The sequence below is a fragment of the Nothoprocta perdicaria genome, unplaced genomic scaffold (assembly GCF_003342845.1).
Source record: "Nothoprocta perdicaria isolate Ctin4 unplaced genomic scaffold, notPer1 scaffold_59, whole genome shotgun sequence".
In the NCBI taxonomy this organism is placed as follows: Eukaryota; Metazoa; Chordata; class Aves; order Tinamiformes; family Tinamidae; genus Nothoprocta; species Nothoprocta perdicaria.
In genome coordinates this window covers 11,873-39,832 of record NW_020455854.1, presented here as the reverse complement: position 1 = coordinate 39,832, position 27,960 = coordinate 11,873, and the positions used below count along the sequence as shown (strand labels likewise).

Genomic DNA, 27,960 nt, shown 5'->3' with positions numbered 1-27,960 from the left:
ATAGGACTGGGTAACTGCCTTTCTGTATGAATACCAGCAGAACGACTTAAAGTCTTAGGACATGCGTGTAACAGGACACATTTGTTACGAGAACAGGATGCTAACCTGGAAAGACGAGATCATCTGGTCAGACTGGGCAGTTGTAGTTCAATCTGGTTAATCAGAAAGCTCTCCTGGAAAAACTATTAAGTCAAAAATATTGCAGATTTCTAAGCTGGAGTGATTCCTACCAAACCATATCCAGGAGAAAGATGATACTGAATACTGAAAGGGTCCCGGAATGACCAATGTCTGTCTGACAGGATTGTCTGTGAAGGCTTAGATTATCTTTTTTTATATATTTATAATAAATATATAATATATATATATATGCATATATAATACGTTTAAAGTGTTCTCCCCTTTTTCTCCATTATTATTAAGAAGAAGATAATATCCTGTGGTCCAGGGCAGAGCAAGCTTATCCTAAAGGTGAGTCTTTTGTCTGTCCCGCTAACCTCTGTGGCCTAGCAAGGAGAATTACAACAATGTGCAGGAGAGATGTGTCCCGATTTTTGAAGTAACTGCGTGTTGGGGTCAAGGAGTAACTGCTTCTAGGAAGTGTCAATGACACTGTGAAAGGGATGAGTGAACCAGAAGAACAAGGAAGTAGTATCTTCCATCAGTACTGAGCAAAATAGCACAAGGACATCCCTCCACCTCAGCTGTTCCTTACAAAACTGCCTGCAACTCCAGTCCCCTCAAATGAAGTCAGAGGTAGCCTGCAGCCACGTATGTGCCTCCTGCYCCGTGAGCAGAACCTCGTGGCCAAACTGTTGTTCATCTGTTGCTCTTTGCTGCATCCCAGCCATGGACAGGGGAGCTCCAGAGCCTTTTCCATGTCCCCTCCATTACCTAGGGTTGTCTTTCTCAAGGCASCATCCATAGCAACTCAGATCTGAGACAGCCTTTTCAGGGCAACTCAAGTATAGCAATGAGTGACAGTGTTGTCACATTTAGCACTATGAAGGTAGAGGAGCTTAACTGTAATCAAGTAGTATTTTTTCATAAATGTACTTACCTTAAAAGTACATGATCTCATACAGATAAACACTAACATACATAAAACTCAAGAAGCTGGACTTCTCACATATTCCTAGATGCTGGATTGTTACGTGAGAAAGGTGGTGTAGATAACCAGCAAYGAGCAGGGAAAACTTGCACCAGAGAGCACCATTTCATGTTAAGGCAGAGTGTGGTTGTCAGCATAGGTGAGCTGTTCTGTTTGCTCAGCTACCAGAGGTTGGGAAATARGAAGGTTACAGACTCCCACCTCTCTGTGGATTGTTCTGTTGATTATGTCTGCACTGATTGAGGGATATATGGTTCACCCTTGTATCCTTGGCTTCCTACTTACCTAGAATGCATGAGTGCCCTGCTGCTTTTGACCAGTCTCTGTGCCCTGTTTTCCTTCCCATACAATCCATGAYGCAGGAGGACAGGGTTGCTTGCTGCACAGCCAGTTCTCATCTTATTGTGTGTTCCAGTTGTTGTTTGATTTGATGTACAAAGTATTTTTAGGGGGGAAAAAAATGACAGGCAAAATTTTCTAACAAGTAATGTCTTTTAATGAATGATACACTCTAGAAAATAGAAACTAGCCAGATGCTGGTTGGTAGGTCTGTTTGGGGTGGGGGAAGGCCCTTGCCTGCGTATACAATGCCTTCTTTGGCTTTTTTTTTTTTTGGCAGCAACTGTAGTTATTGGAACCAAGGGAGCATCCATATATTGAAAGAGACACTAAGGGGACTTTTATTTTTTTCCAAAAATGTATAAAGTATACAGAATATTGTTCCACTGCCTTATCAGGTAAGAGTGACGTGAAGGGCTCAGAGCTCACCAGTGTGTTGACCTGGAAGGGACAGACCCAGCTAACTTGCCACAACGCAGTTCAGTGCTCTGAAGTCATCAGAGTGGTGTTTTTTTGTTTTGTTTTGTTTTTTTTTTGCAGATTTTGTAGACTCTGCTCTTATAGTACTTCTTCCCGGGCCCTTTTTTGAAAGTGTTGTGTCTCTTCCCTCAAGGTCTGACTGCTAATTCCAGGGAATATGCTTTTCAGAATGTCCYGGTAGACTGTGTACAACTCGGGGTCTAATTTGGGCTTGGGCAGAGACTGTGAGTTGCAGGCCTGTTCAGTGACCGAGTGCTGCAGCAAGTTCACATCACTGAAGAGCACAGTTAAGATTTTGTGTGCAGCTTTGTAAGGATCGTCTTCAAACTGYACCATTGCCTTGAGCTCGGTCAGGGTGTAGCCGTTGTAACGCTTGCTATCCTCTGCCAGGGGCTGCACGGTCTCACCAATGTGTCTCACTTTCCACTTCAAGCATTTGAGTTCTTCTCTTACATCTTCTAGTTCTTTCTCCATGGCTTGGAATTCCTTTGCAGTTACAAATCTCCTGTCAAGAAAAGAAGTGGTAGATGCAGTGTGGAATTCGCAGGTTCACTAGGGGGAAAATCAGCCCAGCTGGCTGGGGCTAGATCCCAGAAGTTGAGGTTTAGAACCTGCCATGCATTTTTTTCACTTTCAAGGATATGAGGTGACCTTAAAACTGCTGTGTTTAGAGAACTGAGAGTGACAATCTGGCCCAGACATAGTCTGTGATCAGGTCTGAATAGCCAAAGTAATGAATGGAAAGTATAGTATTTTGCTCCTCAGAGAACAGGTTTTCATGGGAACGTGCAGTCATTACTAGAAAGCAAACACTGAGAACATGTAAATCAGTAAATGTATTGAAAACATTCGATGAGCAGTTGCTAGATGACTCTACCAAGTTGAATTATGTAGTGACTTAAACACGAGTATGATCTCAATACATACCTTTCATGATCAGGTACTTCCAGGCCTGTTTCAAAACCCTTTCCTGTAGTCTTTAATTCGGCATTAGAATAATCAGGAGACTGGGAACTATCTTCAGGAGTTGTTGTTGGAGGCCTTGTGCTTTTCCTGGTTGGGGTCAGTGTGTGGTCTGATGTTGAAGCTTGTAAGTTTGGTGCTGTGTGAGGACAAAAGGAATAGAAGGAACTTGCATCGATCCCTGGACTGGTTGCAGAGGAGTCAGAGTATTGCTGTGGATTGGCTGAGCTGGGTGTTAGGCTGAGCCTGGGGCTGGCTGGGCAAGATGCTGAAGTTGTTCTTGCACTGAGTGGACTGGAACCCAATGTTGCTAAAATTGTATTTCTTTGCTCCGATGGTTGAGGACTTGGTGATTCTCCCAGGGCCAATCTAGTGATGGAGACAATGTCCAGCAGGGCTTGATCCTGAACTGTCGAGATCTGGCTGGCTGGTTTCGATGAAAGTGAAGAGCTTTTTGATGTGTTGCTGGAAGAGCTTGACGTAGTGAATGGGGGTATTTTCTGAGCGTTATGGTCTCTCCTGTTCCTCTGTGTGGTAGTGACACTTAGAGCTGGGTGTTGTGAAGCCCTGAGGAAAGATAAACAAATACTTTTTTTCCCTTGGACTGGATGAATGGCTTGTAAAGCACTACTTTAGGTCACTTCTAAGCCTTTTATTTTTTTCTCCCCACAGTCAGGTTCTCCTATTGTTTGATTTGCTGTTCATATCTCTATAGGACTCTCTGCTCCTGGCAGCTAAGAATAAAGTGTTAGGAAAATAAGGCACGTGAATTCAAGAGCAGTTCCTTGATGGTGTCAGCTTATCTACATCATCAGCATAATCCATGGCACGCCTGTGTTTTCCTTGAAGTCACAGAGGCTCTGTGAGAACCAAGGACTTGGTGCTGGGAGTGGGAACAGGAAGGGCAGAAAGTTACTGGCATATGGACAGGGAGAGATTCCAGCAAGAATGAAAAGGGATGAGCTGGGCTTGCAAGTCAGCATGGGCTTTCCTGCTGCACTGGCCCTTGATCATCCCTGCCAAGCATGAAGACCTGCATTCACCTTGGACCTGCCTGCTTTAGCTCTGCACAGTATTTATTTCCCCTCCAAATGAAACAGGAGAGAAATAAACGGACAAGGTACATGTAGAAGGGCAATACAGAAACACATCATCTATCTTGTCACTTATAGGCCACTTCTTTTATGCAGCTCAGAGGAAGGTTATTAAGGTCTTCTCTTTCTCTAAAGCTGTGGACTTGTACAAGGCTGGACTTGTACAAGACCTTGTAGGTAGCTGGCAATTCCAGTTGGATAGGATCCAAGCTACCTCCTGACTGCTGCCAGGCAGGAGAGATCCCACCAGTTTTTGTTCCATGGTTAGGTTATGCTTAGTTTGACAAGGCACTGATGGCAAAACAGGAAAATGGACCGCTGTTACCTAGAGCTCTTCTTATGGATAGTAAGAACTGTGAGAAGTACCTTAATCCTGAGAGGGAMCATGAACATACATGAACATTCCTGACTTCTAAAGGCCAAAGGATACAAGACACTTTCATAGCAGCACCAGGGGCTAACTCGGTCATCTTGGGCATCTGGTATGTTCATGTTTCTCTTATGGTTCAAGAGAGCAGAGGAGCCAGATTTGAATGTGTTAAAGGCAGTCTGGAAAACACAATCCTGTTCTGTAAATACCCGAGGCTGAATTAGCTATTTATCAGTGTCTCCACTTCCCTGTGTTTCTCAGTGTTGGACACAAGTAAGGCACAGATTTTGAAGGCSCCCAAATGCCTCACAGTTACTGCTGTCAATGCAGAAGTGGGGATGGGTGTTGTACAGTTAAGGCTCTTGTTATATCACAGATTAATTATCAAGTTTAAATCAAATGTAGGGTTTTATAATCGGAAGAACAAAAAAAAAGTCACAATTTTACTGACTAAAAAGCATCTCTTTAGAAAAGAAGCATGGGATAGATTATATAAAAGGTAGGAAAGAAAGCAAGAACACAGTCCTTCCCTAGAAATACCTTCTCATAAACTGAGTAAACAGGAATTGGGAAGTCATTCCTGTTGCAGTAATTAGAGATGCTACGGAGCAGGTTCCAGGATGCAAAACGGAGAGAGCAGCTTGGTAGAGCAGCAGGTTTCCTACCTGCACAGGGACAGGGATCAGCCAACGCAGCAGAATTCAGCAGAGAGCAGCTTGAACTCCTGCTGTTCTTCACTGTCAGCTCAGCTGCCAAAGGCAGAATGTGACATGTTCGGGGCCAAGGCACTGGGGATAGAGCTGTATGTACTTGTCGGRGCTCTGGAAAGCTCCTAGCTACGTGAGTCACAGTTTGTCAGGAAAGGTAAAACATTTTTGTAGATTGGAGAGAAAAAAAAAAGTTTGGGGGAGTATGGTTGATTTTGCAGGTTCCCTGCTTTTTTTTCCCCCCTTTTTTTCTCTCTCTTGGTTGCCTGGTGCAGCTTTTTTTAGGTAAATGGAGAGATCTTGGACCCATGGCCTAGGATTGTGATGAGCACTAGGCTTGCCATCATCACTTAGGCATCATCAGCAAAGATACTGCTCTAATTACTAATGGAAACTCTTTTACTACCTTCTTGTGAACAATATGCCCCATTGTAAAGGATTGGAAACTTGGAACAGCTTCAAAATTCAGTCCTCTCCAAACAGAAATTGAAATGAAATGGAAAACTTTCCAGCTACAGAGGTAGATTCTGGTACTTGCTCCTCTTTTCCCGTGAGCACCCATTTTCTGGAACAGCCCACTCTATCCTTATGCATTCCATCCTACCGTGTAAACAGGTTTATACAACTGCTGTTGCAAATGGATACACTGCCTTGCCACAGCTTTCCACTTTTTACCAATTGCTAAGGTGAGACTTATTTTCCATTTAAAATAAGACATTGCAAGTAGAAAATTGTACTTAATTGAACAATTTCTCTTAAGGGTCGTCTTGCAGAGAATATTTTAATTTTTGATTTCAGTCTTCAGGTACTCTGAACAGAATTTAAGGTTCAATTCTTAAACAGCTATCCAGGGATTTGAGGAGTCTTAAAAAAGATTTTATATAAAAGCTCAAAAAGAAACCCAAGACAAAGCCCTAGCCTGATGCTTTCAAGAGGATTGACTTTTTCTGTACAACTAGTCCACTTCATTTTTTAAAAGGAGCCTAGAAACCTGCCTCTTCTAGCTCTGGAATTAATATTTTCATTCTTTATTTGACTGAAAACATAAATACTACTAAAATACTATATGATACATGTCACCTCTGAAAAGTAGATGGTTTAAAGGATAATTCCAGTCATTTTGCAGAATAAACTCCAGGCCAGATTTTTCAAATGTGGTGAATCATGGCTCCGTTTCAAGTCACTGAAGATGCTTTACTTGAGTGCGCCAGAAAAATCCAGTCCTAACTATTTAAATCTCTGTTTAACACCTGCAGAAGGAAAATGAACCTGCAGTTCCCAGTTTGGTAGATGGAGAGTGATGTGTCTGCAGCCTCATGGGCTGCTCTGGGATCAAGAGGAAGATGGGACCAACAGGATGCTCACCTGGCACAGAATGCTGGCACAGTTTCTTTTCCTTTGGTAAGGAGGAGGAATTTTATTCTGGCAGRAGCAATCCTGCTTTGAAGACAACTAAGTATACATTTGTCCTCCACTATCCTGTAGAGTAAAACGATCTAAACATAAAGTGAGCAACAGTCCTTATCTGCATTCTGAAAGAAATAAAATACAGCCAGTAACTGAATGGCTATTTGGGTGCATCTGCAATCTGAAATGCTTTGCTTTGGACAAGGTTTTTTATAACTCCAGAATGAGCTGCAGGAGATAGCACCTCTGTGGAAAGATGCTTTCTAAGAAGATTGAGGAGAAAAAAGCATTTACATAACTGATCTTATTGAATATTTACAAGAAACTTCAACAACTCACCTGCCCACCAGAGGAAAGAAAAAGTAATCTAAACTTTTTTTTTCTTTGCTTTTATGCTTTTTATTTGTCATTGGCCATGGGGCTAAACACGGGATTCAGTTTAAGTTTGTTGTGATGTCTGCCTCAGAAATACAGGAGTYGATTGATTAAGAAGAAATCTGAAGTTTATTAAAGCAAAATATCAGTTTGGATTTAAATGGAAGAAAATGAGGGCGGGACTGAGACCTTAAGCCAGGATCAAAATTCCTACTGGTTTCAATAAAGCATGAGAGCTTTACAGCTAGTTCTGTAACCCTGGTGCTTCATTGGAGAGGATGTTTYCCCCCCCCTCTAGTTTTGTGTAATGAATCACTCTGAACTGAATAAATTACAGGAAGAACTACGTGAAGAATTGCAAAACGTGRAGTTGCGATCATTGCTGACATGAAAGGGAAAGGTGATTGCAGCTGTCATGCACCTCCACAAGGAGAATCCTTGACTCAGCTTTGAGCAGCACTTCAAATGCGTCAAGCCCTCGTTGCGTGCCGTGCTCCAGCCCGGCGCTGCTCGGCATATCAAGCATGTTCCCGTGCCAGAGTGACCTTGTCTGCCGCCTGTGCCTCACCCTGGCCGGCCGAGCTGCTGCAGGCTTCTCAGAGCAGAGTTATGCACAAGTAGAAGGTTGTGGAGCTCTACAAAAGCAGCCTGCAAACCCAGGGCCAGCTGCTTTCTGCGGCTCTTGCAACCAAGAAAACAGTGGATTTTCTTTCTTCTGAATCATTTCTATTATATTTGAGATCTGCTGATCTTCGGGTTGCCTTGTTAAAGCAGAAGAAAGAACAACCAATGTGCCTTAGAGTGAAGCATGGAGGGGCTCATTGCATAAATCTTACTGTAGACAGGCAGGGGTGGGAGGATGGCAGAGGAGCTGTGGGATGGATGCAAGAGAAATTCCTGTGGGGTGGTAATGAGGAGAAAAAGATTTTTTTTCAAGGCCTACGCTGTGTCAGATGACCCTCCTAAAGTGCCCACACTGTCAAAACATTGACTTTCGTATTCTACTAAAAATTAGTTTATTTTCAATGTTGCTTCAATTTTTGAAGAGAAAATGTAACGTCCTGGCTTCTGGATTGATCTACCTCAAGTACTAGGCAACGTTCATAGTTACAGATGCCAGGGAGTCCATCTGCTGTTTCCTGCTCTTATCTTGCCCCTTTTGAGCTATCCCTTTCTCCTCTTTAGGCTTGTTACCGTAACCTTCTGTAATTTTTCTCCTGCCTCTCCCTTTTCCCTTGTTCTGCAGCCATCCTCTGAGCCTCTCTCATCTGACCTGGGGCTCCCAAGCACTTTGGTCTAAGCATTGGGCACATCCTATCAATGCCTAGTGGTGGGAGAGGACTAGAGGAGATGATGGAAGCAGCGTGGACAAACAGMTGCCTGAAGGCAGGAACAATTGCTGTCTGGAGTCTAATAGCAGTAAATGTATATGGTAAGAAAGCAAACGCATAACAGCAAAATCCTAATGTGAAACTTCTTTCATCTCTGCACAACAGCTCTACATAACAAGAATACCAGTGCCCTGAGCATCTGAAAGAGAAAGTCAAGGTTGAAAAAGACAGCAAATGGGCTATTAAGAGTGTTTAGAGAATTGTGATAAGGTAAKTTTGGCATGAATAAAACATGACCAGGAATACTGGTGTGTAAGGACCAACTCTGTGTTTGAACACAAAGCAACACATAAAAAACAGTTCTGGGGCAACAGAGGATGCCAGCATATAGCTAGAGCTCTTCAGTGCTCCCACTTTAGATGTGTTTAAGCTCCATTAAAGGAGTATTGCGTTTTAGTGATGAGTATCATGGGGTTTAATGTAGAATTATCAAAGCTGTCTATTGCATTAGCCTGATCGAGACTCCTAGGGAATCAGTTTCTGATGAGATTTACATTTTGAGGCCACTTTTTGGAAATTGATAGCTTAATCATATTAATTTTTCTAGCAGAAATTAGCCACAGTCGCTATCTCATTTCACCAAAATGATCAAGTTTTAAATGAAATTTTATAGAAGTTTAAAAAAGATGTTGTTTAATGTATAATTAACTTTAATTACCCTAGCAATACTAAGAATTGAAAGCGTTTCATCATAGACTTCTTTGCATCATGGCTTCTCTCCAGAATTTTACAGCATGCAGGTAGGTCCTCGAGGTAYGGAACCTCCATACTGGCAGGTGTGGAACAAGAAGGATGTGGAGGTCCAAGCTCAAGCCTGTTTGTTTGAATTAACCAGGCCTTTCAGCACCTTGATGGCACATTGTGGGCTTTCTGTAGATATAGCCAGYCCTCTAGCAGAAAAAACAGAGATCCCATCCTGATCCTGGCTTGGCTGCTCGTGTGTATTCTCAACATAGTAGACTTTTTTTCTTCTAAAATGACTCAGCTGGTGAATATTGTCTTCTGTCATTATGTAGTATTTTTCCCTTTTTTTTTTTGTATTGAAAGGTGGTAGTATTTTCCTCTATAGTAGCATTCCCTAAAATTCCTTTCCTTTCAGTAAGGATCAGATGCTCTATTACATCCTTATGAGAGGACAAAAAACTGGAAAGTATCTGAGGATGACTGAATATTATTTATGTGCTGTCTGGTTCAAGTTAAAATCGCCTGGGAGCATTTTGAAGTGAGGCCAGTTGGCAAGGCCTTCAAAAAAACCCCAAAATGCTGGTTGAAATAAGCAGTAACAAACAGCTTCTGATTACATGGTCCAATCTCTTGCTGGTACAGGACAGCCTTTGTGTGAAGAGTTCATATATGACACTCTGCTCACGTTGCCTCTGCTCGAGTAATGCAGATGGCCGTTTCCTCTTTGACAATAGCAGACCCCTGAATAATCAAAAGGGGAAATGTCATTTTTGTGATTGATCAGGCTCAGCATGGCACTTTATCTGCCCTGTTCCTACCATTAACAGGCTACTGCTACAATACTGGCTCCTCTAAATGGGGAGGCTTTGTGCCCCGTTGCTTGCCACTGCCACAAGACAAATGCATAATAATTTAGTGCTAATATTAATGTATAATGTTAGTAATAAACATTCATATTAATGTTCTCGGCATATTTTTTGGCTTGAGTATCTGCCTTTGGAATTTGTGCTTCCTTGTTTATATCCCTTTCATTTTATTCCACAGAAACCATCATCACTTTGGAACATATGAAAAACTCAGGATGTAAATTGCCTGTTTATGAGCAGACAATCRAGAAGCTGCAAAGCCAGGTGGAGGTAGAGATAGAGGCTTTTTCCACGTGCAGAATCTGACTTCAAATGATGGTTCAAAGACCCAGATTCCCTCACAGTCCTCTTCCTAAGCCTTAAGAAAAGGTTGTAGAAAGGTGAGTCTGAAGCTGCAGCTTTTTGTGACCTTGAACATGTTGTTTCTTGCTGCTGCCTGCTTGCCTTCCTGTCAGCAGAAATTATAGCAGCTACCTACCTCACAGGGGTTGCCAGCCTCATCACTGATCATTCTGCTGCAGCTCTGCATGGCATTTCTTATGCAGATAGTGTAATGACCTTGTTTGCATATTTGCAACTAATTGGCATACAACCAAAAAGATAAGCTTTCAGAGAGGAGGGGGGAAAAAAAAAGGCAGACTTGGTGACAAGGAAAGCAAGGACAGAAAGCAGCTTTGGTTTCTTTGGTTTGGCAGAAGACTGTTATTTATGCTCAATATGAGATGCCTTTGATTATCTGCTTAGGCCAGGCAGGAAGGCTGATAGTGCTGGTCCTAAGTGCCGTTGCCTCCCAGCAGGGAGCAGTTCTGGGCTTTTTTGTGAGTGCACTAGGAAGGCTGAGGTGAATGCACAACTCTGGAACTGCAGCTGAGACTTTCCCAGTGCTTTCTGTATTCTAGATGCAGAAGCACAGAGTATTTCCTGGGGAGAAATGGCTTTGAATCTACACTGTGCTGAGTCATTACACTTGTTAGTGATGCAGCTGAAGAGCTCAAATCCATTGATCAGCTTTACAGCAACAGCCTCTGTGAGCAGGTTTGGGCAGTCCCACAATGACAGAGAAAGTGCTGGTCATCAGGAAGGAAGGAGGGATGGTCAGGAGGAAGCAACAAGAATTCTAATTCCTAATAAAGTTCCCAAACAGCYAGTTAATGCAGCAATGTACAAAATACAACCTTTATTTTTTTTTTCTGGCCTTTTTCTATGGAGGAATCTGTGATTTCAGCCCAAGAGGTAAAAATTGAGATGATATTGAACTCAGGAGCCATGCATTGAGATGGGATTGTGGATGCTGTGCAGTATATATGTGTTTATATGTTTAAATACATTTTCATTGTCACATCTTCAGCATTTATGTTTGGGTAACAGTACAGAAATAGCAGGAGTCTAAAGCTAGTAATACAGAGTCCTCTGGTCAGATACAGGCATGTTATGACTTGCTAAAGTACAAGAATTGTTTCAGGAAGCAGACTTTCCATCTGAAGGCTGTAAGCATTTGTGCCATTAGGAGCAGTAGTAACTTTTAGTTACTACTAAGTATGAATAATGAAGTTTCTAAAGTGTAAATTGCATTTATTACTAAACTCTGAAGTTGGACAGGAMTTCCTCCCCATCACTTTCTTAAACTCGATCCGATGCAGTCACAGAAGGTAAGTRATATGAAACTGAAGTGTTATTGAACAATAGTCACTATTCTTTAGCCTGATCTTCCCCTCCTAAATTAAAAGGCATTTCTTCTTTCCTTGGGGAAAATGTGGTGACCCCAATGGTGTGGAAGTTCTGATATCTTTGTAGGTTACTGGATTTGCTTATAATATTTCAGTTCSTGTCTTCAGTTTGACCTAGAGATATTAGCTGTCTGGTTATGAATCTTGTTACAGAGTTAAGCAATGATCAATTACTGGTAGTCACACCTTTGGATTAATTCACTTCCTAAATTGATTTATGAGGTTTGTTAACTGCTGCAGGGAAATAGCTCCATATCACAGGTCTTCCACTTTGTGATGCCCCAGGATTAAGGCTGATCTTTTGCCCTACCTTTTGAATTTAGGGCAAAAGTGGGAGGGCTCTTCTATAGCTCTTGAGATGATTTTGCTTGCACTGTTAGGAAAGGCAGAATGCTGGGTTTGTAGGTATTTTATATGGTGACTGGGTAAACCTGATTGCAGTCAAAATGAAGGAACGACTCCGTAGTTCATTTTAAGAGATCACTCAGAAAAAGGGAACTGGGATATTTTAGGGAACCTTCTTAGGTATGTGAGAGCAAGAGAGAAGAAAATGAACTTTTGATGACGAGAGGATGCTCCTGAGTTTGCATCTACTCTTACAGTGTACAGGTGTGATAATGATAAGAAATTCTTTACTTGACCTAAATTTCACCCCATCCCCAGATGATGCTACATGCTGTGTGTGTGTAACACTTTAGTCAAAGCACTGGAATAGTCTTTACTGGTAAGAACAGAGCATGATTGTGAAGTCTAATTAGTTGAAAGTACCCATTTTTGCATAATGCTTGCATTAAATCATTAAGCGATAGCAGCAATGGGGAAATGTAATTTTTCTTTGCTTTCAGATGTAATTGATTGTAATTCAAGACACTGACTTGAACACACTGAATGAAGAGAACCAGGTAAATTGGATACCTGTCTTTTCACTTGATGAGCAGCCAGAGCTGCCGGCCCTACTGTGGAAGGGAGATACACATCCTTCGCACCCAAGTCCTGCAGTGGAGCTGGGGGTAAGACCAATAGAAACTTTGTTCTATTCCCTGAAACATCACAGTATCAAGAGCTGTTATTTTTCTTTTAAACAAAGACAGTTCTAATAATGAGATAAGCCCATCTGAACACTAGTCAATAGCCTGGTATGTTGGGAATTTTCTTTGGAATTAGCAACCCAGATCAATTTCATATTAATAAAAACTTTCTGCCTGTGAAAATGAAGGATGTGCATGTGGAGAGGCCTCTAACTGACATGACATTTAAAAGAAGATCTGTTACCAAATGAGTTGGTGACAAACCGAGCTTGAGTGCAATGCTAATGCTATCACRCCTGTGGTTAGATGACCTGCAAGGGTATGAGGCTAGAGACCTATTTAAGCAAGTCTGATGAGGAATCAGAAGCCTCAATTGTGAGGACTGTGAGTATGATGTTTCCCTGAGTATGTAGCTGAGAGGTGCATCTCATAAAGACAGAGGCTATGAGGTTGCCACACTTTAACAGTGCAGAGCAGATCTTAGAGCAGGTCCCAACTTTCCCAACTCTCCCTTTTGCTAAATGAAGAATCACTTGCTTCCTTTGGAAGGAGATGAATGCAAAAAAACGCAAATATCTTTCCAGGAGAGTAAAGGAAAAGTGTAGTATCCACAATGGATCAGGAACCATGCTCCAAAATTGTTCCATCAATAGAATCTCCAGCTCCCATAGCCTAGAGTAAGAGTTTTGCAATTATGAAGAAAAATACAGCGTTTTTTCTGAGTAAGAATTAATAGAAGCACAAGAAATTGACATTAATTATGAATGATATTGTCCACCAATAGCTGCTTTCAGTTGTTTTATATTCAATAGCATGCATTATCATGAACTGGCAACAGAAAAGAAAAAAAGGTAGTGAATACTGTMAGTTATACAGTTATAAATTAAAGCATGTTTTAAACTACTGTGAAGTCACAGCTGCTTCAGATAACCTCAAATTATAGGATATGTGCACATCCTAAATTGTACCCTGGAGAATTTTGTACTGTTCATGTGCTAGGGAATTATCATTTGGGTAACACTATATGGGCAAAGTACCAAAGCTCTATTTTCACAAGTTTCTACTCCAAACCCTATTCCTAACCCCAAGGAACCAGTATGGGAATGGTACAAGCTGTTGTGTATTGGACATATTTGGAGCCATGGTCACTTACTATTTGGGGAGCAGCTATGGAGGCACTGTAACCTCAGGTCCCCAGCCTCAGCCCTCTCTTCCTCAGTCCTGGAAAAGAGAATATAGAAGTAGCACTTTTAACAGAAACAAATGCTGCTCCCAAATGTACACAAATGGAAGGCTGAAAATCAATAAGAGTACGACATACCTGGGCTCCTCCATCTATAGCCAGGCAGGCCCATTATGGTGATCGTAATGGTCTCAGGAAGGCCTTGGTTCCATTGGCCTTGCCCATCTCAGGGGAAAGCCTATGTTAAAGAGGCCACGGGGAATAGAAATGAGGGGCTCAGGGCTGCATCCCTCCAGTTCTTTCATTCTTCATGATGCATCTGAGCGTTGGGGACTAACAGCATTGTACAGTACACACGTGTTGGAAGTGGGTATGTTGCTAGTGCTACCCCATTAAATGCCAGTCCATGTAATTTTCCAGAAGGAACAGCTCTGCAGATAAACCTTCCTGTGTTGTGGAATAAAGTTCAGAATAAATCCAAGGCAGACTGTTACCSTCATCCTTGTGTGCTAATGGAAGGTGAATAATCAGATTTGAAATTCTTATTGATGTCCATATGAAAAAATACTGACCCTGTAAATGGGAGATTCTACAGCTCAACAGCTCAAAACTTGTTCAAGTTTTCACTTGACCAAGGTGGGCATCAAAGCAAAAGGCTGATATGTCTTTGGGAAATATAGGCTGTGATCTGCACATAGTTTTATGTGAGTGCAATGAAGTCAGAAAAAAAAGGTAAGATTAAGGTACCTTAGAGAAATGTTGGTGGATCAGGAATAGTTCTAATTTATGATCACTACTACAGTTTTGGTCCTGATACCTGCTTCCACGTGTTCCCAGCATTACAAAACTGCATTTTCAAATCCCTGAGGAAACATTTGTGTCTGTGTTGGGCTCGGTGGACCCCACTGCAGAGCAGTTAAATCCCTGGGACAGCCCAAGGGAGGCAGGTGGAACCACTCGGCTCTGCAAGCCATTGCAGCCAGCTGCAGGGAACGTGGGGAAGGTCCCAGCGTGGTGAAATTTAGCTGTTCCATAGGGTTTAAAATGAAAAAACATAAGGCCTCAGCCTCCCAACTCCTCTGCAAGGATTCTCAGAGGTAGAAGGAAATAGAAGCCCCTGTGGAGTGATTCCTCCTGTGCTGGCTGGTGTGAACTGTAAATGAAGGACCATGCTCAAGATAATATGGGGCAAGAACAACTTCATGTGAAACACATGAAAGGAGAACTGGACGGCTATTGTRAACAGAAACCCAATTAAAATGAAAATCAAAAAAGATGAGAAAAAATATTGCAAAATATTCAGGCAAATGAAAAACGATAGAAACAGGAAAGATGACAGATAACAGAACAAAGATCAGAAGCTGAGATTTTGCAAATTCTATGGTAGTTTTCCAGAAAGCTTAATGCAGGAATCATACCTCCAAGTCCCCTCATCCCACTGTTCTATCCTGAGTTACTCTGAGCACAAAAGGGCTAAAATGTCCCCTGATTATATAGTCATTTTTATTCTACGCTTTCCAAAACATGCCAGGCCTGAGAGAGAAATAATTGTTGAATATAACACCATAAATCTTTCATTTTTAGCAGCTCTTCAAATAGTTATCTCAGTGATTAAAAACAGTAGAATGTTTTGAGGCTGCTCCTGGGATGTGCCTGTGTAAGCACACAGTCTGCAACTTCACTGCTGTATAGTGTCCCATAAGGGATGTCTCCCTGGCTGATTCAAGCTAAGATATTTTTTTTTTCCTTTTCCTCCAGTTTTTCCTTTTACTTAGATTTTAAATCTGAATGAGACAGACTGAGGGGGCAGAAGTGGAGCCTGTGCAAGGCCAGGCCTATGAGCTAGAGGAGGGGATGGGGTGAGCCGATCTGGAGGGAGGGTTGGAAAGAGCCTGACTTGGCTTGTCCCTACATGATGCAGCACACGCTTCTGGAATTGGGAGCTTTCATGGAGACATCACAGGTCTACAGGTTAATCTCTAGCAAATCTTGAGTTTAGATCTTAAGGAGACCTCAAGATAAGGTGATGCAGTTATATGTCATTAGAATTAACTGAAATAGAGTGTTGCTACATTTGATAAAATACTTGTGGTATTTGTGATGTTTTACTGTCAGTATTTTTCATAAAAGAAATGTCTTCTCCGTGAGCAGGGACCTGGAGAAATATGTTCCAACAGAGAATTTGTGTCAGGYGAAATGGGGTCTAACTCCTTCCCTGTCTTTAGAAGATAAACTGCASCTGTGGAGAATAATGATAAAGCTTTAGCTTTCAACAAAACCTGCCTGTTGCCTCCAGTCTGCTCAGCACAGAGACTAACCACGTGTGTACAGAGTGTGCTCAGGTAGAGGAACATGCATAGATGGGGTAAAGATGTGTGCAAAGGAAAAGAGGCCGAGAGGGTTTGTTTATAGGATGCAGAAAGGAACATGAAGGTGTAGAAGTAGGAAGGACTTTGAAGTATCCCTGGATCTGTGTGCAGGAAGGAAGGTGAATCTAAGTTTCTATTTGTGCAAAGGAAGGGCATAAAGAGAGGAAACCATGTGCTTGCTGGGACTGCTGGCTCTTTGTTGGTGATGTAAAGCAAATGAAAATACTGTAACTGATTGTTCACAACCTGCTGTATTGGCAAAGAATACACAGGTCAAAGTAGTGAAGCCGATGATGAGTATGTCAACTGCAAAAAAAGTGCATGTAATGCTGCATAGCTTTAGCTCTCTGGAATGATCCCATGGTAACGCGCTCTCCAGGCTTCTGGTTAGGAATTCAAATACAACAATTAAAATCATGTGGAATAAAAAAGCAAAGTCATAATCATGAAGCACATTAGTTGACAGCAAAGCTGAGATCACATACCAGCAACCTGCTAGTCAAAAACATTTTCCAGATGTCATTATCAGTACAGAGATGCAAGACAGTTGTAGCTGACGCGTGTGTGCTGGATGCCAGCTGAGCATCAGGCTGCGGGATGAGCAGGGAAGTGGCAGGGGGACATTCTGCACAAGAGGTTTGAGTGATGCCAGCTCTGTGATATGATACTGGACCTGAGAGGTGCCTGAGGTGCCTCCAGGGGTAGGAAGAGCATGTTCATGGGGTAAATGTATGTTTTAGGGCATCTGTGTGAAGAGCACTTCCATTCTCAAGGGGGTCCATCGAGGAAGTGTTTGGGGGTGTGCTAGGCAGTGCATGTACGCGGCGGTGTTTGGGAAGGCCGTGCACTAGGGCTGGGGTGGCTGAGTGTCTGTGAAGGGGACTGGAGGATGCGACCAACAGGTGAGTCGGTTACAAAGATTGAAAATGTGTGGAGATGCTGGAAGGATGAAACAAAATACAGTTTTCAGTATAACTTGCCTGTGAGAAGGCAAGTTATACAAATAAACATAACACAGGGTGGCTCAGACCAGTGCACGGAGGAGTCACAAGAACCAGGCTGTTCTGTGTGTATGTTGTCTAGTAGGGACCTAGTTTTGTGTGATTTTTATATATATTTATGTGTGTGCTCTGTGTGAGTGCATATATATAGACAGATATAAAAGGAGAGGTAAAGAGCATATTGTTTCATATTGGCTGAGGTGGGACTTTTGTCTTGTCTAAGGTGTATGGGTTTAAATGTCGTGCTAGGGGTGCATTGGTTTCTCCCAGGACATCTGAACTCACACTTGCTGCTGTATTGAGCTTCTCATTTGTTTTAGACCAAGTTCAGCACTTGACCTGATTAACTCGTGTTGGTATGAAGCTCGCTTGAGATTACAGCTACTCCAGTGTGATGTGGTTTGGAGACAGTGAGGTGGTGTTGATATATACGTATGTAAAAATAGGAGAGTTTGAAGTATTAAATGGAGAGAAACATGCAATGCAAACGTGGAGAGACTGATGGGTTTTCAGCCTTCCATGCAGTTCACGTTCTTTGCAATTTGTTGTTCCAGAAAGGGTAGTGGTGATACTTTATCAAGTTCCCTTAACTTTTCCCATTATAACTCTGTGCACTCCATTGCTTACAGTTCTGTCATTCTGTCATCTTTAATTCTGATTTCAATAATTCAGGCACTGTCTTCCCATCACTTGCTGTGATTTTCCCCGAGGAACATGCTGACCACTTTCCCCTCACAGTGTATTTTTTTTTTCCTCCAAAGAATTAGAAAAAAGAAAAAGAGAGACTTTGTCACATCTAAAAACATAACTAGGCAGATCTTGGTCGATTGAATCCTTTCAATGACCCTTCCAGCGTTAGAACTTGTAATTTGGTAGAGGAGTAACTGTAACAACAGTGACTATTAATGAGACTTAGCTAACCCAAGCAAAGTAATAAGCATGGAAGGTCTCTCCTGCTCAGAACTTCTCACGTTTGCTACAGCAATCTCTGTTGACTCCAAATCTGTCTCCTCTGAGCTTACCAACCACTCTCTTCCACCACTGAGAAACAGCCACACTTGCCAGCAAAACAAGAATAATCTTCTTCATGCCCCCAAATTATCTTTACATTGCCTCTTGGTAAGCCTCCTCCCTGCAGTTACCAGCCCTCCTTTCTCCATGCAAGGAGAAGGGGAATCTATTCCCCACTTCCTTGTATCTGAAGGTTTGTGCGTTCTTCACATCCTACTATTTAAAGCAAAGCCTCACGCTCCTCACCAAAGGAGGGCAGCAATTATCCCCATGCATCTGCATAGTGTAATGAAGAGGCCACACAGTGTTATCTCTAGCAGAACTTAGAAAAAACATGCTTTCTAGCATGGCATGTCTCCATCCCACTCACTGAGCCACAAGTGCCTTTCAGAAGGACCCAGCAAAGTCTGTTCTGTTTGTGGAGCAACTACAATATGATGCATCAGCAGCTTCCAGAGCAGCTGATGGGCTCACTGTCTCCTCTGTCCGTGTGTGTAATTGCTGCATTAGCTCATGTCAGAGTTCATTGTAAACCCCACTGAGATAAGGATAAGGAGGAGGTGGGGATGGCCCTGGTTTTGATAAAGGCAGAAGAGAGCTGGGTGGTAGCAGGAAGGACAGAGGAGATGGATGGGCAGAACATTGAGCCTTTCTCACACAGACTGACCAGCATGTTTTTGAGAAGGCCAAATACTTGATGTGTGGCTGATGGTTGCACTGGGCAAGCAGTAGGTAGAAGTCACYGCTGCTGCATGTGCTTGTGTTGCAGAATGATTTTTGTGTGTATAAGGGTGTGGGGGAAGGGAAGCGTGTGCTGGGGGGGTGGTTGGTGTTTTGTGGGCCAGATATGGAAAGAGATGGGAGGCCATATAGTGTGTGGGAGGCTGCTAACGTGTATGAAGGGGGACACCGATGGATAAGCCAAGATGGTGTGTAGACAATGTGTGAGCCATGCGGGACRGAGAGGCTGGGCCTTGTGTGCATGGGGGTGTATGTATGTGTATGTGTGTATATATATACATGTCTATATATACATACATACATGCTGAAGAGCTGTGCAGTTGTTTAAAATCTCTGTTTATTCAGAGATTTCCAGGGTTTGTGAGTAGAGAAATATCTAACCCAGGATTTAACAGTGTTGTTGACAGAGAAGGGAGAAGAAGCTTCATATATGTAAAGTGGGCAGTAGAAGGAAACTGTGTGTGTGTGTGCGTGCGTGCAACAGAGATGGATGAGCTCTGTGTGCCAAAGGCTGGAGGCTGGGAACATGGGTGGGTATGGTGGCATTTCTGCTGGGTGCATTGGGTTGGCCTGTGGGCACAGCAGGGCTGTGCTTGCAGGTGGGTAGTGTGGGCAGATGGACAGTGCATGGACTTGAACAGTGTATGGGGTGTGTGAGGGCAAACTGTGTTCAAAAGGAGAGCTGGTCTGTGGAAGACTAGTTTTGCTCTTCAGGGCTCAGATAGAGGCTGATTTAGACTGAATTTAAGGCCCTGGTAGCAGCATGTTTGACCGTGTGGACCTCTTTCTGCAGGGGAGCTTACTGGTGCCAAACAACATATGAGCTGTCTGTGTGGAGGAGCCCAGGATGGGTTGTAAGCGTGTGAATATGGAAGATGGCAGCTCAAGTGAGGCTTGGAGGTGGCTGGGAATAGTGTTCAAGCAGTGGCAGGATTATAGGAATGTGCTCATTACATGTCCTGAGAATGGATGGTTGTAACAGTTGTTGCAATTCTGTAATTTTCCCTGATGAGGGAAAATCTGCTTGCATTTTCAGCACAGCTTCTTATGGAATGCTATGAAGCAGACACATACTCTAAGGACTCACCAGTCTTGTGTTTTAATGAGTGTATAAGAAATGGCAGGCACTGGGACATCACAAAATTTAAGAAAACACAAATCAAGTAGGAACTTTTGTGTTTCTCTTTAACACACATCATCTCCAAGTATCTCAGAGACTTCACCCACATCTCCTGAAATGGGTGAGAGCCTGGATTTTCTGAGACTAGTAGAGTCCACAAAAGCCTCCACTGCCCGAGAGACTGACTGCACTGACCTTTCTCTGAAGTACTTGATGGCTTCCTGGTCTAGGAAGTTCTGCTCTTCTCGAAAGCCCTGCTCAAAGATTTTGCGCTTGTGTCTGAACTCAATGACAGTCTTAGTGTAAGAGTTCAAGGTAGTAACGGAGGCCGCCATGCAGCAGGTGAAAGAACCCCATGCCAGACTGTGGAAAGAGAAACCAGCAGACAGAGCTGGGTTAAGACAGTAGCTCATGTTGTATTTCTGGAGTCAAGCCATACACATATACAGGATGTGACCAGAGAGGAAGGTCAGCAGTGACAAACCTATTACCCTCATGTTACTTCAAATGATCCTGTGTGCGAGGGGATATTCTGGCTCTTCTTATGGGTTTGGGCACAACTTTCATCCCATGGAGAACCCTACTGACCTGACCTAAACATGGAGAGTCTTAACACACCCTGAGTCTCCTTTGAAGTATTTCAGAAGCTTGCAGGCAAGTGCTGGAATGTACGGAGCAGTAACAAACTTCTGGAGGAAGCTGTGCAGGGAAGTGTGAAGTCCAGAGACCTGGTCTTTGGGACCACAGGAATGTTCTCTAGCACCCACAGACAGTCTCCCCTTGCCATCGCATTCAGCCCTTCACTCCAGCTGCACATAGTTTGCAGTCTCTTGCTAACTAATTTAATTATCTGTGTCACCTACACGCTTTACCTATTCCTTTATGCACCTTGTCTATACAAAATATATTGATGTTGTAAATTATGCAGCACAGGATAAAAACAGCCACAGTGGCATTATCTTATAAATAAGAATTATAAACAGAGCTCTCAGCATGAGCTGTTTTCCTATTCTGCAAATGCTTTACAAGCAGGGAGGCAATTTCCCATTGCAAATTTAGACAAAGTTGAAAAAAACCCACACATCTTCAAGAACTGGAGAGTTTGGGGAAAAAAAAGTTCAAATAAACAGAAATGGCTTATTTCAATAATTTCAATTTCAAAGTGCAAGTGCAGTCCTTTAGGGAATCCCGTGGTGAGGAGGTGTGTGGAGGCAGACCTCTCCTGGCAATTTTGGAACCTGTTTGCCAGTTGCAATCAAATTAGAAAAAAATGGCAGTGAACTCTGTGATGATGAAGGCTTCCCATGGTTGGATGGAGAAGTGGAAAGGAAGCCTGTGGCTACGTGTGATCACCTAGCTTCATGAAGACCTAGCAAGGGACTTTGCACGCCGAGTCTGTGGAAAAGCAGTAACTTTCCCAAGCAGGGCTCGTAACCAACTTCAAGGAAACCTGAAACCACCTCGAACCCTCCATCCCTCTTTTTGAAGAGGGGAATAATCCTCATTGCCATTTGACAGAGGGGAAATAGTCCCACAAACAGTAATTTTTCCATTGTCACGTGGAAAGCTGATAGTCCGCATCTCCACTCATGCCCTCTGGCCCTCATCCATGGGTGAATTGTACCCTGGCACTGCTTTTCAGCAGTGCTTAAATTCTCTGTGCTCTAGCAGGTTGTCTACTAGGATGCTGCAAWGATACTTTTTACAGGAGACTCTGAATAACACTGATGTTGGCAGTACTGATATAGAGATATTTAAATCTCATGCTTTGGGACATCACCTTGCTGGGACAGTGCAGGATTTGAGGCTTTCCTTGGCTGCCAGGACGTGGCTTGAGAAAGCCCATGGCCTTCCCCAGGCTGCTGAGCCCCAGGGCAGGGCAAAAATGCTGCTGCTGTTCCTGTCTGCCTTGGGGGGCAGTGGCTGAGCTGCTGCTTGCCCTCAGGAGGGCAGAACTAATGGGCCCTGAGTGATCTCTTGACACTATATAGGACCCATGAACGTCCAGTGCCTCTTCTGGGACATGGGATGTCTTGTTTTGCACAAGGTAAGGGAAAATTAATCTAATGAGTGCTTTATTACACTAGATATTTAGCACCGTTCTGAACTTTGAGTATTTCAGTAAATTATAAAATAGATTACTAAAGACAAATAAATAGATAATACTATTACTTAACTATATTAATAAATATGCAGTTAATATATTAGTTATTAATGTCTATACTCTAAATACCTGTGCATACTATTTTTGTCACAATAAATACTTATTAATAAACAAAGTTATATTATAAATCTAATACAATTTATAGTTTCTAATGCGTTACTAAAATGTTAATAATTCCTCTCATAAAACACAGTGTAGTGGGGAGTGAAGGAGAAACTAATGATCCCCTGCAGTGCTGTGCATAAGAAATATTCCTATATTGTTTTTTCCAAAGATTGTTGTCTTTAAGACGAAATTAAAATCAGGCAGTATATTCAGAAAAGAGAGAGAAAAAAAAAAGGGAAAAAAAAAGTTTTCCCCAGCCATCCAAAGAGCTTGATGTCTCTAGAGGGCTATGAATGTTGTTTGTGACGCAGGTATTCTGTTCTCTGCATTCTCCTCTGCTTTTTACACTTAAAAAGTTGGAAGCAATAAAACACACCTGTCCTGTCATGGCCAGATTATTTCCATGTGGTTTTCAGAATATAACTAGAAAAGTTGAACCTAAACAAAGCTTGAAAGAACTCTCTCCAAAATGTCTGTTTTTCCAGGACTTCTCCACATGGTTCACAGAGAAGTATCGTGGTATCAGGAGCAGTATGCTGTCCTCTGCAGTTGTGTTAAAAATCTCAGGGTAAGGCTCCCTTGAGACATTAATTAAAAAAAAAAAAAAAAAAGCGAAGCCTCTGAAATGTCATGGCAATTACGTACCTAAATTGAACTTCAATGAGGGTGCTCAGTCTGTGTTGGTAATTGTGGCTGCTGTTTATTTACAAATGCTATATACCTGCTGATGTGCACAGCTGCTGCTACACACTTACTGAAAACTGCCCTGTAACTCCTCAACAATTGTGTGTCCACAGTGGATTTTGGATCCTTGGATTTTGGCAGCTGGAAATTCACATGCCTGTTCCTTGGAATTGGAGATGACATGTCAAATTGCCCAACAGATTGATGGGACAAGACCAAAATGAAAAGACATTAACTGGTAGTGACACTTACCAGAAGGACCATCCATAATCCCATGAATGTGGTCTCCAGTCCTCTGGCCCAAGGCTGACTGTCACTTGGAAAACTTGAGTATACATCATGTGTGCCACCATCCCCAGGAGACCTAAAAAGAAGGAATTATTAAGGGATTATTTATGCTAATGTTTTTTATGATTCTTGAGAAAGCTACTGCTGGAAATGCTTTGAAAGTTCCAGTGAAGGGCTGTTGGACTTGTTCTGCCTTCTGTCTTACTGTGGAGGAAGGAGCTGCATGGGCAGAGGAAAGGGGTGGCTTAGAGCTCGCTTTTTTACATTATGCTGAATTCTCAGTTGAAGTTAAAGGAAGAAACTCTTTGAAGAAAATCTTGCACAATTAGCATCACTACCAACCTTGCTGCTGCAAACCAAGGCTCTGCCACCCACAAGATATTTCACTTAGCCCATCAGGCAGGCCTCAGGTAAGGAGAAAGACTTTTGAAGGCAATACTGAATTGAATATGGTAATTCCAAACAGAACCATATTTTATCTGAGAAAAATAATCATAAATTTAAATCTTTAAAAGCCTTGGATGTTATACAAGGAAGTTAAGTTAACTCAGTATTCCTGATGATATGAGGTGGGAGCATACCCTAAGAATGCTATCGATTGCATGGTGTTGAAGACCCCATTTGTGACACCATTATGTGTTGCTGAGATAAGAGAATGTATGACTCGGTCTACTCACTATGATAGTAAAGAATCTCATAGCACAGACCTGTACTCTCACAAAATAGTCCCGTTCGTGAGCTGGCAGAGTAGGAATGGGTTGTAGTTAGATCATAACCCTGAGTTTGCTCTACCTGAAAACCTACCTTTATTTTTAAAGGAAGATGTTTATCTATGGAAAATCAAAAGAAATGATGAGCAGTAGCAACTCTGATGCTTGGAGGATTTTCTAGCTACAGCAGCCGGGGATGGGTCCCCTGTTAGTAATGAGGGGGTTCAGAAGGGTGACGCTAGCTGAGCTCAGCAGTGGCGTGGGTTTAGATGGTTAGCTCAACAGCAGAGCAGGATCATCCTGGTGCCAAACAGATCTTAGGCCTACAGATGCCGAAGAATCTCTTGGGCTGCAACATGGTTTAAGGCACTTTAAAACTCTAATGTTCTGCAGCGATAGGGTACAGTGTCAGCCCATGCACTGCGTATCAGCTGAGGTCACYACTTGCTGTTCTCTCTGACCATCCACTCTGCTCTACAGGGACCTTCCTCCACATGAAAAATCCTTGTTTGCTCTTCCCAGACGCCAATTTTGGCTCTGGTCTCCTGTTTACTTTCAGAGCCTAATGAACTTCATTTGTCTCACCACACATGTAGGATGATTCAGGGCCATTCTGGAGGAGTGAGACGGGGGGCATGTCATGTTAGTGTTGTCGGTATGTTAAGCAGGACATTCAACAAGACAAATGTCATATTTGATACAAATAACTGCAGAGGCTGAAAGAGGATATTTTATTGCAAGAAACTGCAGTGATTTGCTTTATGCCAGTGTGACACACTGGGAAGTTAGGAGGTGGAAAGCAGCAATTCACATTGGCAGAAATGAGATATTGGCAGGGTGGGCGGCCTAATGGGAGCACAGCAACCAGGTAAGCACCTTGCTTGGTTCTGGCTATATTTAATTTTCAGAATTCGTTGGGAGCCTGCAGTACTTTTAAAATCAGAGCATTTTTCTCCAGTTGACAGCTACAGCATTGATGTTAAAGTTTGTGGATTGCTGTTCATATGCCTACTGTCAGTAACTTTTCAACCCTGATAAAACATTACAGACAGACTGCCCAGAGACGTGTCACCTTCGCTCGGAGCCACCAGCGAGTTTGACATGGCCAGGACTACCTTCAGCAAGGCAATTCTTTACGATCACGCAAAACCTTAACAGGGRGTTCAGCAATGTTCAAGCCTTTCACTTGAAGGGCCTGCGTGGGAGTCCAGGATGACAGTCCCTTGATACAGGTGAGTAGGAGGTCAGCAGCAAGCACTGCTCCAACACGAGGATCAAAATGAAGCCATCTCACTGATTGCCTTTTGTGCCTAACGAGGTAGGGTCGGAGGAGGACCTTTATCTGGCTGTACTGACAACAGTGTTAGGTAATGGATAAGCTGTAGGACCACAAGGTATGTCTTTTTTTTCTGTGCTGCTTCGCACATTTTTTGCTTGTTCCTGATGCCACCCATAGGTTTAGTGGATTTTATATATATACAGAGAGAGAGAGAGAGAGAGAACTTCTCCTTGTGAATATTCTGTGATATTTTATGTTATGTTTTGAATGCAACAGAAACACTGACTGTATACATTTTCTTTTTTTCCTCTCTCTCTCTCTCTCTCTCTCTCTCTCTTTTTTTTTTTTTGAGATCATTAAATCTGCAGGATTACAGCTATTTCTAGGTCTCATGGTTAATGGGTTAATGAACTAGTTTTGGAAAAGACAATGTATTTTGAAGTATTTGGGGAGAAATTTCCTAAAAATATTACGTGTGGAACATATCATACAGATATAAATACCACCAGAGAGACTATTTACCTGGTACATTACTGAAATGTATGAAATAATATAAGGACATCATAAGGAAAAGCTTTTGACTGTGAGGGTGACTGGGCACTGGAACGGGTTGCCCAGAGAGGCTGTGGAATCTCCATACCTAGAGATATTCCAAGGCTGCCTGGCAGGGTCATGGAAACCTGCTCTAGGTGACTRCTTGAGCTAGGTGGGTTGAACTATGTGATCTTTAAAGGCCCTTTCCAGCCTCAATCGTTCTGTGATTCTGTTCTGTGATGCCATTTTTTTTTAGGTACGTCTTGAACCAGAAGTTTTCTTCATTCCAGATTCATGCTACCTAAGAATTAACACTTAAAGTTGCCAATGGAGAGGAGCAACTTTTTTTTCATAATTTTATAATCAGAATAAGGAAAACTGCTTGTCCAAAACGTTTCACTTGTAGAAATAATGATCCCCCCCCCCCAAAAAAAAGGAAATTTTGTTTCAAATAAAATGTTCATTTTTTTCAGCTTTGGAAAAAGGAGACTCTAATAGTAGTCTTCTTTCCTTCCTCAGATATTTTTGTCGCTGAAAATAACAGCATTTATTTTATTGCCTCTTGTTTTTCCATCACTGTCCCCTGTAAAACTTAAAGACCTATTCTTGGAATCTGATGTCTYTTTATTTTTTATTTTTTTTGTAAAGGGGAAGAAAAAACAAAAGACAAGAAAGATACATAAAAGAAAACTTTACAGTTCTTACAAAACTTAGAACTACACTTAATGTTAGAAAGAAAAGAGAAATGGCAAAGAACAGACACCTGAATTCTAAAGAATTCTAAAGAATTCAGTGTTGTTTGTTTTTTAAAATTGAACTGAAATGACATTGTTTATCCAAGCAACATGCAGAGGTGAAAAATATGCTTTGGGTGTTTTTACCAGATCTTTTTGTCCTCAGACCCAAATCTGATTTAAGTTTTCTGCTACAAATTGCACCGCACAGTTTGAAACAATCCCTGAGAACAGAAACTTCTGCACAGAAACAAGCACTGTGTGTTATAATCCCTTCTGGCTTGCAGTGCAGCAGCATGAAGGGCACTTGCTGTCTTTCCTAGTAGAAGTCCTGCCCACCAGAGATGCCCATGCAGGAGTGCTCACAACCGACAGCAGCTGGTGGCTGCTTCTGTAATGCCTGGGAAGCTGCTCTCAACTGTGCAGTTTTTAGATCAGAAGGGAAAAGTCCCTTAACTATAYGGTTGTATTTGATAACTTCCATTGGAGAAATGAATTCCTTAAGTTTATACATTGAAGGCCTCCAAATCACAGACCAAGCTTGAAAATGGTCTGCTCTGAAGGATATACGTGTCCCACTTCACTCTTAGGGTTGCTAGGGTTGCTCCTAAATGAAATTTGCTAGAACAATATATATTTTTTTTAGTTCGCATATCAAGCCTTTGTATTTTCTTAGAATTAACAAAGCAAAAAATTGTCAACCCTATACATTTTTCACCTCCTATGGGAAAAGCAGAGTGACACTCCTGAAAAAAACAAAGCTTAGGGATGCTATGGTTGGGTGTGGGGGGGGRGTGGAGACTTGAGGTCTAATAAATGTTGCCATTGGGAATTCAGGACTATATATTTCTACTATTCCTTGGCAAGAGGTAACGTTGTTATGCTTCACTATACATCTAGGGATGGCTTAATGTGGATAAGTCTTGCAGTGCTATATTTTTATTCTTTCRAAGTTTTAGAATTTTATTCTGTTCTCAGTGCAAGAGAAAAAGGGGAGATTCATACCTGAAAGTACAGTGAAGACAGCAGCAAAGGCATTTAACTTGAGCCCATCTATCACACTGCTTGAATGAAAGAGCTCTAGGCACATAAGGCTGAATCCAACGACTAACAGCATGATGTACAACACCTCAGACACTACTGACAGCCACAGGACACCTGCAATGTACAAGAGCAGCAACCAGTCACTTATTTGGTAAATACTTTCAAAAGCTCAAAATAAATTGGGAAATCAGCAATATATAGCAGTAGTTGGCTATTCAGACAGTTCAAATTTAGCAGACAACCACCCAAACTCTCCGGAGAAACAGAACAAGTGGTGAAGGAATGTGTGAAGAAGTGAGTCTTGGTGGAGGTACAGGGGAAAGAGAAGGCTGTTGCCTAGGAGCTCAGTTTGACTGAAGAGTTCATTGGTGTGCCCAGATCATCTTGGCTCCTGTGACCCAAAACATGAGACACAGCATCTATTTTTCTCTGCTATAACATGGTTTTGATG

The 27,960-nt window shown here is 42.3% G+C and overlaps 1 protein-coding gene across 2 annotated transcripts; it reads right to left on the bottom strand.

Moving 5' to 3' along the window:
- Positions 1 to 1,656: 1,656 nt before the first annotated feature.
- Positions 1,657 to 27,619, bottom strand: GSG1L (GSG1 like). Of its 2 annotated transcripts, XM_026049109.1 has the most exons (5): positions 27,471 to 27,619; positions 23,173 to 23,284; positions 20,163 to 20,330; positions 13,696 to 13,763; positions 3,411 to 3,460 (listed from the first exon to the last, which is right to left on the bottom strand). In XM_026049109.1, exons 1-5 carry the CDS (start codon positions 27,580 to 27,582, stop codon positions 3,438 to 3,440), a joined length of 483 nt encoding a protein of 160 aa, XP_025904894.1. In that variant the 5' UTR covers positions 27,583 to 27,619; the 3' UTR covers positions 3,411 to 3,437. The 2 variants fall into 2 exon arrangements, with proteins under 2 accessions (XP_025904893.1, XP_025904894.1); XM_026049108.1 differs by lacking the exons at positions 13,696 to 13,763; positions 20,163 to 20,330 and adding an exon at positions 1,657 to 2,435 and having other exon boundaries at positions 2,858 to 3,460.
- Between the last annotated feature and the right edge of the window lie 341 nt (positions 27,620 to 27,960).